This window comes from Limanda limanda, chromosome 16, assembly GCF_963576545.1.
Source record: "Limanda limanda chromosome 16, fLimLim1.1, whole genome shotgun sequence".
NCBI classification, from domain to species: domain Eukaryota; kingdom Metazoa; phylum Chordata; class Actinopteri; order Pleuronectiformes; family Pleuronectidae; genus Limanda; species Limanda limanda.
This window is the reverse complement of record NC_083651.1, coordinates 8452354-8466668: the sequence shown is the minus strand read 5'-3', so window position 1 is coordinate 8466668 and position 14315 is coordinate 8452354. Positions and strand designations below refer to the sequence as shown.

Sequence of the window (14315 nt, the reverse complement as noted above, 5' to 3'; positions counted from 1 at the left end):
GAGTCGCTGTGTTGCCCTGAGCTACGTGATCGACAACCACCACTGTAACATGAAGTGAAGTTTAAAGAACAACATTTTGTCTTGTTTTTGGGATATTGGAGTAGTTGCTGATATCATGCTCTTTCCCTGACAAATTTTAAAACTATATTGTGAACCAGTCCTGTTCCCATGATTAACAAATCAAAATGAAGGTGCTCCACCAATCTTTCTAATGCTGGAACATTTGGCTGACCCCTCACCCTGCCTGGTAAACTCTACATCCTACACCGTCCTACCTAAGCCCTCCCCCTTGACTTTCTAGGTTACGCTAATGACGCCCGGCTGGCAGAGGCACTGCGTCTTGACCCATCAAGGAAGGGCTCCGTGGTCAACGTGAACCCGGTCAACACTCGGCCTCAGAGTGACACGCCAGAGATCCGCAAATACAAGAAGAGGTTCAACTCCGAGATCCTGTGTGCTGCGCTCTGGGGTAAGAACAGAGAGACACATTCACGTTGGCAGATTCACGGTATATTAGCGATATGACCATCATCACATGATAAAATATCTCAACATGATTCTTTTTAGTCTGCATAGCTTAACATGGGACTGAGTCAGAGCTGTGGCAGGATGCAAGCAATTGCAAAAAAGTTCCTACATAATTCCTCCAGCTTTACATAGCTCTAGCAGTTCTGGTCCCATTTGCACTAAGATTCAGGGAGATAATGATAATATGCATATTTGCATGTTTTAGAAATATAGTGATGGACTTCTGATTGACCAAAAGTAGGGCTGGGGCAATATGTCTACATAATCAACATCAAAGATTGCGTAAATACCTCGACTCGCGGAATGTGCAACGACGCCGCGTGTAGAAAGGTGGCTGCACACAGTCAAGGTGAGCAGTCACCTGAAGAGCAAGCTGAAGACAAAAGAATCGCCTACAATCATCTAGCATATGTTCCCAATAGTTGAACCGCAGTCCGGAACGGACCCAGATGCTGTTATTAGATTTTGACAGGGTGATTCTATTTTAGAAAATTATTCTAGCACTTACGGTAATCTTATTTGAACCTGCAAAGCTTTATCTATCTTTACGGTAGTAAATCCAGACAGCGCTCGGTAGAGTTCTCTTCTCTCACTGAACCATAGACTGTATATAAAATAACTGAACAAGAGACAGTTGGAACAAAGATAAAGCTGTTTAGTTGTAATTGTTTGTTGAGATTGTTTATATATGAAATGTAGTTATATATTAAGAAAAAGAAGAAATAGGGAAACTCAAACTACATGTTTTATAACATTTTCTGATGCTTTGACTGCTAAACTTGAATCTACACAGAGTTGATATTCCTCCAGTAATGTACCTAAATTGTGCTTTATTTTTTTATTTTTTTTTGTTGGACAGTTTAATGTAGATTGATATAGTCATTTTAATTGAATGGAACAAGCTCTTGCACTCATTTTATTTTGGAGAGGTATGGAACTGCAAAAGGCTGGTTCAGACTGGGACATTTTTTTGTTGTGGAAAAATGCCCTACAGTGCATATGTTTTGTCTGATTTGTTTGTATTTAAAAGGTGATTATTAAATATATATAAATGACACAAGTTTTTTAAATTTTATTTTATACAAAATAATCGTTAGATTAATCGATTGATAGAAAAAATAATCTTTAGATTAATCGATAAAAACATAATCGATAGGTGCAGCCCTAGCCAAAAGTGAAAATACTACACTGACTGTTACATTTAGGCCACTTGTCATGATCTAATGATATTGGTTTACAACTTTAAATGTTTTTTTTTTAGATTTCAATGTTGACTGCCTCATTCAAGTTTAATTTTTGCATATCTGCATTTCCATATATCACCATTGATGTGGTTTAAGAATTTTAAAATACTATATGACTGTTTTCTAAAAATTGCACTTGTTACAGTCTTCGGCACCAGGTGGCAGCAAGACACTAATGAATCTGTACGGTGATCACGACTAGACTGCAGATTGTCCAGCTGTGTTCAGTTTTGTTGGTGTTTTCTTAAAAATGTTTGTGTTTGTAGGAGTGAACCTGTTGGTTGGAACAGAGAGCGGTCTGATGCTGTTGGATCGAAGCGGTCAGGGAAAAGTTTACCCTCTTATCAGCCGACGGCGCTTCCAGCAGATGGACGTCCTGGAGGGACTCAACGTTCTGGTCACTATATCAGGTATGTACACACACACACACACACACACACACACACACACACACAGGAATGCTCACACATTTTAAAGATGGTTGGATTGCACTTAATTACACTTAAAGATTTATCAAGGAGACACAATAAAATATGCAACCACATACAAGTTGTAAAAATACAGACACAATAATCATGCAAAAACTCAGGGTAAAAGTCACCCTAAGTCTTAAGTAGCTCATATTAAATGTACTTAAGTATCAAAAGTATCTGGTGTTGAAATGAACTTAAGTATCATAGGGATAAAAAAACAAGTTCTAGGCACACATAATAGGATAGTTTTCCTATTTTGTTAACAGCCTGCACAGTGCTAGTACAGAGAAGAAAAAATCCCTGGACAGTCTAGTTTTGCTGCCAAATTTTAATCATATTAAATAAAGACTGAACTGAACCGAGATCCTGCATAAGCACCTGGATCATTCTAAGGGAATAGATGGATGGGGAATGTGCTGGTGATGATGAAGTCCCTCCCCTTTGTACACACATCACTACTCCCCATTGTATGGTTTAGTGAGGTCCTCGGATCGGCCCCTCCAGAGTCGGTCACGGCCCTGGCGGAGCGCCGAGAAGGCGATCAAACTGGACTCTCTAGAGGAAGTAAACTCGTAACAAAGTTTCTAAAGGTGAACCTGGGAAGGGATCATAACCGGTACAGCCTGCTCGACCCCGGTCGACCAAGGGAGACCGACCAACCTCCGGACGCTTAGGGCTCGCGCTGGAAGGCAAACACGCTGCCGGATATCTCCCGAGGCAGTGCGACACGCGAGTGAGCGAGAGAGAAGTGTGCCGTGCGTAGAGGCGCGCCTTGCGCCAAACCTCCGCTGCTCAAGTAACGAGACAGTTCTGAGAATATAAGAGGTAGAAATACAGAAATTTGTGTTCAAATGTAGTGAGTAAAAGTAAAAAGTCGTCAGGAAAATAAATACTCAAGTAAAATACAGATATGTGAAAAATCTACTTATGTACAGTAACAAAGTATTTCTACTTCGTCACTTCCCACCACTGCACACATACATACATATATGAATGAAAACCCACCCAAACCCTACTCATTCTGATCAAACTTTTATATCTATGTTGCTTGAATATTTTTATCCTCACACACAGCTCTGAGTCCCACAACTTCTCAGATCGAAAGCACATCCTCCTTCTTACTTCTCCTCTTTCTCAATTTCACATGGAAACAGCGCAGTCAGAAGTGTCACAACAGATATTTTCAGGCCTAACGGATGTTGCGTAAATCTCTGCCTACGGAGAGCGCGTCACGTGTGTGTACAATATGTAGCGCTGACACGCACTCAAGGTTTTGTCATGACGGAAGGAAATACCACAGGGAAACATGTGTCCATTTGTTTTCGTTGACAACTTACAAAATATCCGTCATCGAAAAAGTTGTATCAAGAATTCCTACGGAAAAAAACCTTAAAAAGCAGAAATGTTTGGCAATGTAGCAGACTCACAAAATATCGGCCCATGGATGGAGGTGCTTTTTTGATCATTCTGTCATGATGACTATTGCAGCAATTTTAAAAGTCGTTGACGGGAAGAACGAAAACAACCTGAGATTCATAGTTTACTAGAATGTTGCTCAGTAGAGCGGATACTTCCGCCAAAACCCCAAAGACGTCTTCAATTCAATCAAGCTCAACCAAATTTCACACACTCATATATATCCATCCTCTGAATACACCTAGATTTTTTTCATCAAGATGCATGAATTATTCCCCAATAATTAAGAAAGTAAGGAAAAATTGCTGAATCCATCCCCTGCTCCTGATCCGCACCAAACATGTTATGGGTTCTTCCTTGGCCCATTCTGCATTTCATGGCAATGTGTATTTTTTTGTGTAATCTGTGATGACAAGCAAATCAACCAACAGACAGGGGTTGAAAACATAACCTCCTTTGCAGAGGTAACAACAGCAGATTCCCCAGTATGTATTGGTTTTTATTATTTTAACTCTTCACTGAGAGTTAAGAAAACCTGTCGATGAAAATGTTTTGACCTTTCTCAATCGACTGCAGGTAAGAAGAACAAGCTCCGTGTTTACTACCTGTCCTGGCTGAGGAACAAGATCCTGCACAACGACCCCGAGGTGGAGAAGAAACAGGGTTGGACCACGGTCGGAGACCTGGAGGGCTGCGTCCACTACAACGTCGGTAGGTCACGTTGACACGGTGAAATGGTAACGGAGACAAATGTTTGCGATGACTTTTAGTAAATCATAATATGGCTTCCCTGTCAACTCAGGGTCTAAGGTCCCTGGTTCAGACCTGGTAACAATCGTCTTGGGCGATCTGATCACATGTGTTAAACGTTAATTTCGACTCTTCATACCTGGAACTCATATACATCCTTAATGTGGCTCCTGTGATCACTTGTGATCAGATATGACTTCCCAGCACATTCATCATTTGTGGTTGCGAGTAGCAAATGCTGTCATGCATGAGTGTGCTATGAATGATTTGACCAATTAAAGATAAAGTATATTATTGTTTATATTATGGTGGCTGCCACAACCAAATTAACGTACGGAAACTTACGGATTCATTGTCAATTTATCCTGGTTGAATTCTGTCCTGAAACTTTTATCGGCTCTCATCCCTCCTTTTTTCTTTCTTTCTGTTGCTACCTGTTAAATAAAGGTACAAAAAGTCACAACAAATTAAGTGTTGACGTTAAACTACTTGAGACGGTTAAGTTAATTGTGTAAAAGTGTTGTGTTTGGGTTATGACTGGTAAGGATCTGTGTGGTTATGATTAAGCGTCTTACACGTTTATGTGTCCTTACCATTTCATAATGAATCGCTGTAATTTATTATGTGTTTAGTAAATATAAGCTTTTACGTTTCACAATCAATGTTATCTATTCAACAACCAACCCTGCTTTGTCCTCGTTTCCCATTTAAAAAACCCCAGTCGCATCTGAACTCAAACAGGAGAGTAAATATTTACAAACTCACTTTGAATGTATTTGTACAAAAGCATGTTGCTGATAAAAGCTGGAAGGAAAGCCCTTAGTTAAGTAACACTGCAGCAGGGAAATCCGAGTGGACATGTCCTGTCTTAAACTCAGAATGTCCTCTGTGATGGTAGTGCCCCTGAGCCAAGACGGACATTTCCTTTTGGAAACCCCTCTACACTGACCACAGCTGTCATTCATCACATCCATTTCCTGGCTAGGAATTTTACTCACGTGTGTCTGAATTGGCGAGAAACCAAGTTTCACCCGATGATTCAAGTTCTCTTGTGCAGATGTTTGTTTGAGGAAGTGTAATGTAGAGACATTTTCAAAACTAAGATGCATAAATAGAATTTAAAATATTTTGATTGAACCCCTTTTTAAATTTTTAAATCCAAATTAATAAATTATTTCATAGCGTAGAAGAAATTATTGGCATGCACAAGAAAGTTAAGATCAGATCATATCACATGGGAGTTACGGCTATTAACTCAAATTCAGTGTGACTGGCAATTTCTTTAATTTTCCATAAACTGAATTCGGCGGCACAAAAAAAAAAGATTCATACTTAAGGTCGTTGAATCCAAATAAATTTGAGTTTACAATAATTTTCCTGCTTTTCAAGGGAGAGTCAAATTAAGTCAAAAGAAGAGCCTGATTGGTGCTTTGTCTGACCAAGAAATCTATTGTCAAACAGCAGCTGTGTTTCTAACATCATCTGATGATGTGACACGAAGGACGCCAGGAGACATTTAAACTGATAGTGGATAAATAATCAATGTTTTATTTTGCAGATGATGGTGGTTTCTCCTCCTGATGCTGATAATTTGCGATCATGTCCTCATGTTTTATTTGTGCTTCTGTTCTCCAGTGAAATATGAGCGGATCAAGTTCTTGGTTCTGGCTCTGAAAAACTCAGTGGAGGTCTACGCCTGGGCACCTAAACCCTACCACAAGTTCATGGCCTTCAAGGTGAGAGCATGTAAAGCGATTAGCTTAGCTTGATAGCATCTGTTTTTTAACAATTGTCTTTATCAGAACCAAATTACATATGTGTTCCAAGCTGATACTATCATTTCGATCTTTCTTGTATATTCATACACTTGATTTTATGTAGAGCACGACAATCCCTCTCGATTGGCTGACAGGAGCATGTAATACACATACATCTGTGTTTACGTTTGCCAAAATGCTTTGATGTGAAAATATTTCACAGAATAAACAATGTAGAAAATATGTGCAGAAAGATCTATTTTCTTCATTCAAGTTCTATATATATATATAGTTGAACTTGTATTTTCTTTTTAGGTATTTAGAATAAAGTTTATGGTTGCACTGTAAAATATGAAACATCAGTTACATTTCTTTGTCAGTGTTTGATTAATGTCATAATGTCATAATGTCCTAAATGTGTCACCATCGTTCCCCAGAAATCCAAATCCGTCAGGCTCAAATTTTATGCCTTGATATATATTTATGGCTGTATTCTTACCCATAAAGGACGCTGATGCCAAGGTTTAAAATAATTCAAAGACGCACCTTCTAGAGTTTGTGTTGTTTTAACTACAAATTCCTTGAAAACTGTTTGTTCTGCTCTATGTTAATATTGATCATCTCTACCCTGGTAAATACTGATGTCATGCTCACGCTGCTGCTGAATGACTGAACAAGGCGGTGAAATGTAACCCAACTTGTTTTTCTGACCTTTGACCTTCAGTCCTTTGGAGACCTGGTGCACAAACCTCTGCTGGTTGATCTGACCGTGGAGGAGGGTCAGAGGCTAAAGGTCATTTACGGTTCCGCTAATGGATTCCACGCTGTGGATGTGGACTCTGGGGCTGTCTATGACATCTACCTACCCACACACGTAAGAACATACAAAATTAATATCTCACTTAAAGGTTTGCTAAAGCGTTAAAGGATATATATCTGGGTTGTTGAAAGAAAATGTAGCTACAGTTGCAATCAGAAATATTCAACCCCCCCGTAAGAATTTAAGGATTTAACAATTAAAGTTTTTTCAAAGAGCAAAATTCTGCTTCGGATGACTTCTGAGTGATACATAAAATCAACACAGAAAATGCATGGTGTAGTATTTCTGTGTAACAGTATATTTTGTTAAGATAGCCATGTCACAATTATTCAAACCCTATATAATGTTGTTTTTAAAGCTGTCTGACAGTTTTTATGGCCTAAAGTGGAGTTGAAACATAATTAAGCCTTTGGGAACTATATAATGATCTAATTTGCTTCAGCTGTGATGCATATATAAACCCCACCCATGAAGGTATTCAAGGTGAGTGGCAATCATGGGAAAGACAAAGGAGCGTGCACAAAAGCTGAGCGAGGTGATTATTTCATCAAGCCTGAAGGGTCTTGGGTATAAGAAGATTTCCAAAAAATGTTATATTCCAAGAGACGCCATTTGGAGCATTATAAGGAAGTTTAAAACTTATGGGGCAGCTGCAAACCTGCCTGGCAGTGGAAGAAAGCCCAACATTTCATCAAGGGCCCTCAGCAACTTAGTCAGAACAACTCAGAGAAACCCCTGTGTGACTGCAAGACCCCTACAGGATGACCTGATGAAGGTTGGTACAAGTGCTTCTGTGGCAACTATAAGACGTGCACTGAATAAACAAGGACTTCATGGCCGGACTCCACTCTTAACCACAAGATTACCAGACATACCAGGCCATTTTAAAGAGGAATTTGATGCCTTCTGTTGACAAATTAAACCTTTGTGATCATTGGACTTTCCAGCAAGACAATGATCCCAAGCCCACCTCCAAGTCAACCAAAGCTTGGTTGAGAAAAAGATCCTGGAATGTCCTGGAGTGGCATTCACAGTCACCAGATTTAAATCTAATTTGAAAATCTTTGGTGGGATTTAAAGTTGGAGCACGGAAGCCAGCAAACATCACTGAGCTAGAGGCTTTTGCATGTGAAGAATGGGCAAAGATTCCGATCGAGAGGTGTAAGAAGCTTGTCAACACTTACCGAAAACGTTTTTTTACAAGTTATAAAAGCTAAAAGATGAGCCACAAAAGAGTTTCATTTTTCATCTGAACTTCAAAGTTAAGTCAACATCTGTTGTCAAAATAACTCAAATATGTATCAATAAAAATTTGTTGAGTTTTTTTTGTAATTTGTTGTCATTATCTTTCATCCACATCACTATAATGTCTTTTGAGGTGAGGGGGTTGAATATTTATGTGTGCAACTGTATCTTAACTATTCTATGATTGAATGTTCTCTTGTTCCTTACAATTCAATACTGTGTTGGTTTTGTGTTTCCATGCAGATCCAAACCCATATCCAGTCTCACGCCATCATCATCCTGCCCAACACTGACGGCATCGAGCTGCTGGTGTGCTACGAGGACGAGGGCGTTTACGTGAACACCTACGGGCGCATCACCAAGGACGTGGTGCTGCAGTGGGGGGAGATGCCCACCTCAGTGGGTGAGTCTCAGTGGGAAAAGTCACACAAACACACATTGTGGAAGTTTTTCTTTGTACGTTTCTCAAACATGGTTGCATACAAAGACATACAATTGAGGCTTGATATTTTACAGTTCAACCATAAACTTTATTTAAAATCACTATAAATGAAAATGAAAAACAAATACAACCAATAGAACCTGAATTAGGAAAATAAACCTTTTTTTACATAATATTATAGTTTTCTGTGCCCCAGATATTTATATAGCTTCATATCGTCCAATATGAATGGCCAACTGATCAATTCTGTTTTTGTTCCCTATGTAATTTTGTCAACCCAACAATTCTTAACATTTTTGAAAAATAAGTGGTACTGCCTCGTCCACACTAATGGAATATAGTGATATGAGCCAAACCGTTCTAAAGCTGTCTGCATTCATGCATTTATAAAAATGCAGATTTTTTGAAATATCAATACATTCATTAACGTAAATATCTCTCTGCAGCTTACATCCGCTCCAACCAGATCATGGGTTGGGGGGAGAAGGCCATAGAGATCCGCTCGGTGGAGACTGGCCACCTGGATGGTGTCTTCATGCACAAGAGAGCCCAGAGACTCAAGTTCCTCTGTGAAAGAAATGACAAGGTGAGACAACATGTACACATCCATCTATACTGCTCCTTGTTAAAGGCCACAGAGAGGCTGGAGCTTTATAATACGATCTGTGAGCTGAAATGAGTTTCAGAATCAATAACATTATCTGAGCAGATGAGTCTCCTTCCAGTACAGCCGAATATTGGGGCCACCTAAAGGGAAAAAGGTCCTAATAATACTAGATTAAAGAAAGGAAAACATTTTTAGGAAATAAGCTACAATGAGAACTCAATGGAAATTCACCCCCTGTGGATCCAAAATCTTGAACCAATCTGATTGCTTCTGGAGGAACTACAAAACGTCTTTGTATATCACTGAGTATAACCAGCAATAACCTCAGTCGACCAATACCAACTATTTACTCCTTAACAAGAAGCTATTTCATCTGTCTAAAGAAAAGAGTTAAAGTTTACTTACGATAATAACTATGTTTTCATTCTCTTGGGTTAACAACTTTATATTGCAATATTACATATTCTTTATTCTCGAAATCTTCTTTAACAAACATTTCAAATCACTATACATTGTGTGTAAGTTTTAAACAGAGATTTTTCTTGTTGGTCTTTGATGCTTGACTCCAACTATCGCTGCAGGGCATTTGTGAGGATACAGAGGAGCCTGTTCTCTTCTCCCCCTGCAATTCAAAGTGAATTAGGTTATAGATTTGAAGCTAATGCCACAGTTTGCTGGCCCGGGGTTTTCTAAAGTCACTTTCTGTCTGCTCAGCTGTCTCTGCTGTGGAAGTAACTTCACTCGTCTCTAGTTCCTCTTCTCATCTAAAGTTTGTCTGCCCTTTTTTGGACGAAGTGAAGCAAGATTTAATATTCTTCTCCTCTCACGGTGGTTCCTCAGCAGTGCTTGTTTCCGTTTTATCTACAAAGTTTTTGAATGCCCCAACTTTGCCAAATAATTCACTAATCATATCAACATCCATGTTTGTCATTTTCACTCGATGTAAAAATAAATCTCGTAAAAAATGGTCCCTTTGCATGAACGGTGGAGAAATAGTTTTAAAAGAAATGGTATTTAATCATCAATTAGTTGAAGAAAACCGACACAAACGACCAACACGTTTCGTTGCCGTAATCTGAGGCATTATGTATTCGGGTGGTCTGCCTTTCTGTCCAATGATTGTGAAAACGTTATCTCAAGAACGTCATGGAGGAATTTCTTAAAATTTGCAACCCTTCAGCTGGACTTAAAAATGAAGTGATAAGAATTAGAAGGTCGGGGCGGCGGATAATTCAACTGGTAGACCTTTGATTTTCGAATGTTGGCCATTTATCCATGTCCTCCCTCACTCTCTCTCTATTCCCCCTTTCACAGCCTACTCTGTCCTATCCATTAAAGTCGATAAAAAGCCAAGAAAATACAACCAAAAAAAAGAATTAGAAGGTCAAGGTTACTGTGCCCACATGAAACACTATATTTACACTGTGAACATGATATGTCAAGCACACCTCCAGGGAATCCTTTCAAATTTAGCATAAATGATCACATAAATTCACAGATTAATTGATAAGTTTTGGTCGAAGATCAAGTTCATAGTGGCCTCACAAAACATGTTTCTCAATTCTGCCTTTAGTAAATTTCTTCAAATTTTTGTCAGAGGCAAACAACCACAGGGCTTTATCTCTAGTTATATCAGTAGTTATAAAAAACTTTTTATATTTCCTTCTGTTGAAATTCAAAATGCACCTGAAAACAAGTGAACGGAGCTTGTGATCATATCCAGTTATCAAACATCTTTCTCCTTCAGGTGTTCTTCGCCTCCGTTCGGTCTGGAGGCTCCAGCCAGGTCTACTTCATGACTCTGGGCCGAAGCAACCTGCTCAGCTGGTAGAGGTCCACACCTGCCCTCCTCCTCCTTCTCCTCATCTTCCTCGATGTCCTCTCCACCCTCGCTAACACTGGATCTCAGAACCCAACGTCGATGTCTCGTCAGCCCTCAGACAACCAAAAGAGAACAACAATCAACCTTTGTTGAGCGGTCAACTGCGATCGCTCCACCTTCTCTCTGGAGTCCAGTCTCCGGGGGCGACCTGCCACACAGTGACAGCCGGTCCCACCTTCATCATGCCCGGAAATGAACTGAAGTAACGGCTTGTGTATACGATTAAAATCAGTGACTAATTAATACATGAAAGGAAGTAGAAATAACTTAAATGTGAATTCAAGACGAGTGGGCAATCGCAAATGGGATAGATTTTGTACGTCTGCATCGTTTCCTGTGCTCCTCGGCTCAGTAAGCTTGAGGTCTTCTACTACTACTAGTACTGCTACCACTATTATTACTACTACTGCTACTTCTGTCTGCAGGTCTGCCTCTTGTAAGGGAGTCACCCCTCTGCCCCCTGTTTTTGCCCTCCGCCTTTTCTCGTGAGCATTTCACGGGGCTGGCGGGGTCAGAGTCTGTTGTATTAATGCTACAGTGGTGTGTGTAAATGTACTTCTGTTTGGTCCAATTGCTGCTGACGTGCTGGTTAGAGGTCCAGACTGTCAGCCAGGGGCGGAAACTGTAAGATGCTGGAGTTGGTGGGACATCACGGTGAGATGGAAGGAGCCTGATATCCAAGGTTTTACCATAAGTTGGGATTCAGTCGGAGGGGTTGTGTGTGTGTGTCATTGAAGTGTTGTGTTGATCGGACGGTTGCTTTAAAGAAAAAAATAGAGGGGCGGTGATGAGAGAAAGAAAGAGATGTTGAAGCTGATGGATTTCAGAATAGTATTTTTTGAATTGTAACTATTATTATTCCTTGAAGATTAGTGTAACTATGTGGAGTTAAACATGTCTTTTACCTTGTTTTTTTAAAATTCACACACATCCACCCATAGTCCACACGGTCAGGTTGCTTTTACTCCGAACCCACAGGAGTGTGAGGTGCGTTTGACAAGGAAGAAAGTCATGTGGGTGTGGTCCAAAAAAAGGTTAAATAAAATAAAAGGTGTCTATGTACAACATTTAATTTAATCTTCCAGAGAGAGTCAGTGGTCATGGCCACCAAAACTCAATGTGGGTAGGGCGGTCACCTGTAGTCTCTCAGCTTGAGAAACTTGAACTGCTGTGAATATAGTTGAATATAAAATGGAGGGGGGAAAAGATAATGGAGTTTAAAGTAGAACCGAAGGTTCAGTGTGTGTGAGTGCGGTCGGAGAGTTCAGTGTCATCGGCGTATTGGTTTATCTTGGCAGAGATGTGAACGTGTGGTCATACAGCAGCAGAGTTTTTTCTCTGGGAGATGGTTCTTCCATTTCTTTTTCCAAATCATTTTTCATTTGTATCATTTTGTGTGAATGCAATGCACTATGTGTCAAGAATGTAGAAAGACAAATTACTGTGTGGTGGTCCAAGGCATGAGATGATGTAATTTTTTTTGCTTTGTATCTTGTCACAAGTGATCGATACTAGATGTTGAACTTTGAGTTAAGACGACAGGAAGCTGCAGCAGCCGAGCCTCTTCGTCAGGTGTAGATATTAACCCGGGGGGGTGGAGTGGGGTTGGGGGCGATTCCGTATTTGTTTTGCGACCTTTCCCACAGCTGTAAGAGTGCGTGTGTGAGCTTTGAGCTGAGGAGGGTTCTCTGCGAGTCCACTCTTTGCCATCAAGTGAGGACATAAACCTTTCCCATGCAACATGGAGCAGAAAAAGCTGTTTTCGAAGAAAATCAACACGGAATCCAACTTTCCTTTTCCTCGGGAAGGAGCGGTTTTCACTATTTTAGTGCTCCCCTCACTTCCTGCTCCAGCTGTTATATCGGGTCGTCTGTATATGTGAAAGACTGAGCAGCAACTGCAGCATCGATCTCCTCCTCCAGGCTGGGTTGGAGTTTCCTCTGTTTCCATGATACTCCGAAAGATTGCACATCATTCACTGAGAAAAAAATACAGGGGCAAGGGGGAGTTGAATTTGTGCTCTGACCTCATGTCAAACACATCAGGTCACAAACAAGTTTACCATGGTTGTGTTTTTCCCCTGACGACAACAATTAACACACAATGCTCCCCTTGTACAGAGAAGCTGTGTGGACCCCAGTGCTGTGTCGTCTGAGGTCTGTGTGCAGTAGTACCTGTGTCTCTTATTGCATCAAGGCCTTGATGAGTGGCTCTAGTGACTTCATGAAATAAAAAAATGTGGTAATTATTCGTATTCTTAATGGGCTCAAGTTTTAGGTCTACATCTGATGAAAAAAAGCAATCGATCGCCAAATTTCATTGGAAAAAGTGCCATGAGGGCAGCACTTCAAAACATGTAAACATATTATTCTAAAAACCACTACTTGGAAATGTTTGTTTTTTTCCAAACAATAAAAAAATCACTTGAAGCATTGTGAATTTTTAATTTAGAGCTAGTGGAGAGGCTTAACTATAGTTTCTGTTGTTTCTGTAGGTCTACGTACGCGTAAATATGCGACTGCGGTGGTTTAATATAATTCCGCTCACCTTAGGTTGAGAATATGTTTACAGAGGCAATGTTTTGTTACACTAATGTGCATCACAGTATTTATGTTTAACGCACATGCGTTTTGGTTCTTTTGTTTTTGAGCCCTTTTATTTTGGTTAATTCTTTTTATTTTGTCATGTTCCCCACCCCACTGAATCACCTACATACAAAACAATAAAGAACACGCGTGTTGTTCATTTCAGGTATTCACATAGCGGCGCTTCGACGTGGAACCATTGCAGTAATGTTCCCTGCTGGCTTGGACGTGAGGCGACATATTTTTTCCTCTGCTGTTTCTGCCATGCTACTCTAACTTATGTCCTCTGTGTGTATGACAGGAAGTCATGTATTTTCCTGAAGGCTTTTTTTCTTTGAATAAACTTTAAAAGTAATTTTAAAAGAAAAGTTTGTCTTTTGTCTGTGGCGAGCCTCTGCTGCCTTTTGATTCACAAACACACGCGCATTCAAAACATGTTGTAATACATACTTTAACATTTCTAACACGTTGGATCTATTTCAACATATTTCCTTGCATATTGCAGCTTTCATATTTCCAAGGAAAGGCCATTCTATAGTTTATTTCCACATAAGCCTTCATCAGGG

The 14315-nt window shown here is 40.0% G+C and overlaps 1 protein-coding gene across 3 annotated transcripts in view; it reads left to right on the top strand.

Moving 5' to 3' along the window:
* map4k4 (mitogen-activated protein kinase kinase kinase kinase 4) overlaps positions 1-14104 on the top strand; it is an 88371-nt gene extending 74267 nt beyond the window's left edge. For all 3 annotated transcript variants that reach the window (XM_061087956.1, XM_061087955.1, XM_061087957.1), the window contains 8 exons: positions 302-469; positions 2039-2182; positions 4238-4372; positions 6047-6147; positions 6893-7042; positions 8477-8636; positions 9122-9261; positions 11030-14104. In XM_061087956.1, the coding sequence (XP_060943939.1) occupies positions 302-469; positions 2039-2182; positions 4238-4372; positions 6047-6147; positions 6893-7042; positions 8477-8636; positions 9122-9261; positions 11030-11113 (1082 nt within the window). In that variant the 3' untranslated portion in view covers positions 11114-14104. The remainder of the gene's footprint in view (positions 1-301; positions 470-2038; positions 2183-4237; positions 4373-6046; positions 6148-6892; positions 7043-8476; positions 8637-9121; positions 9262-11029) is intronic.
* The last annotated feature ends 211 nt before the right edge of the window (positions 14105-14315 follow it).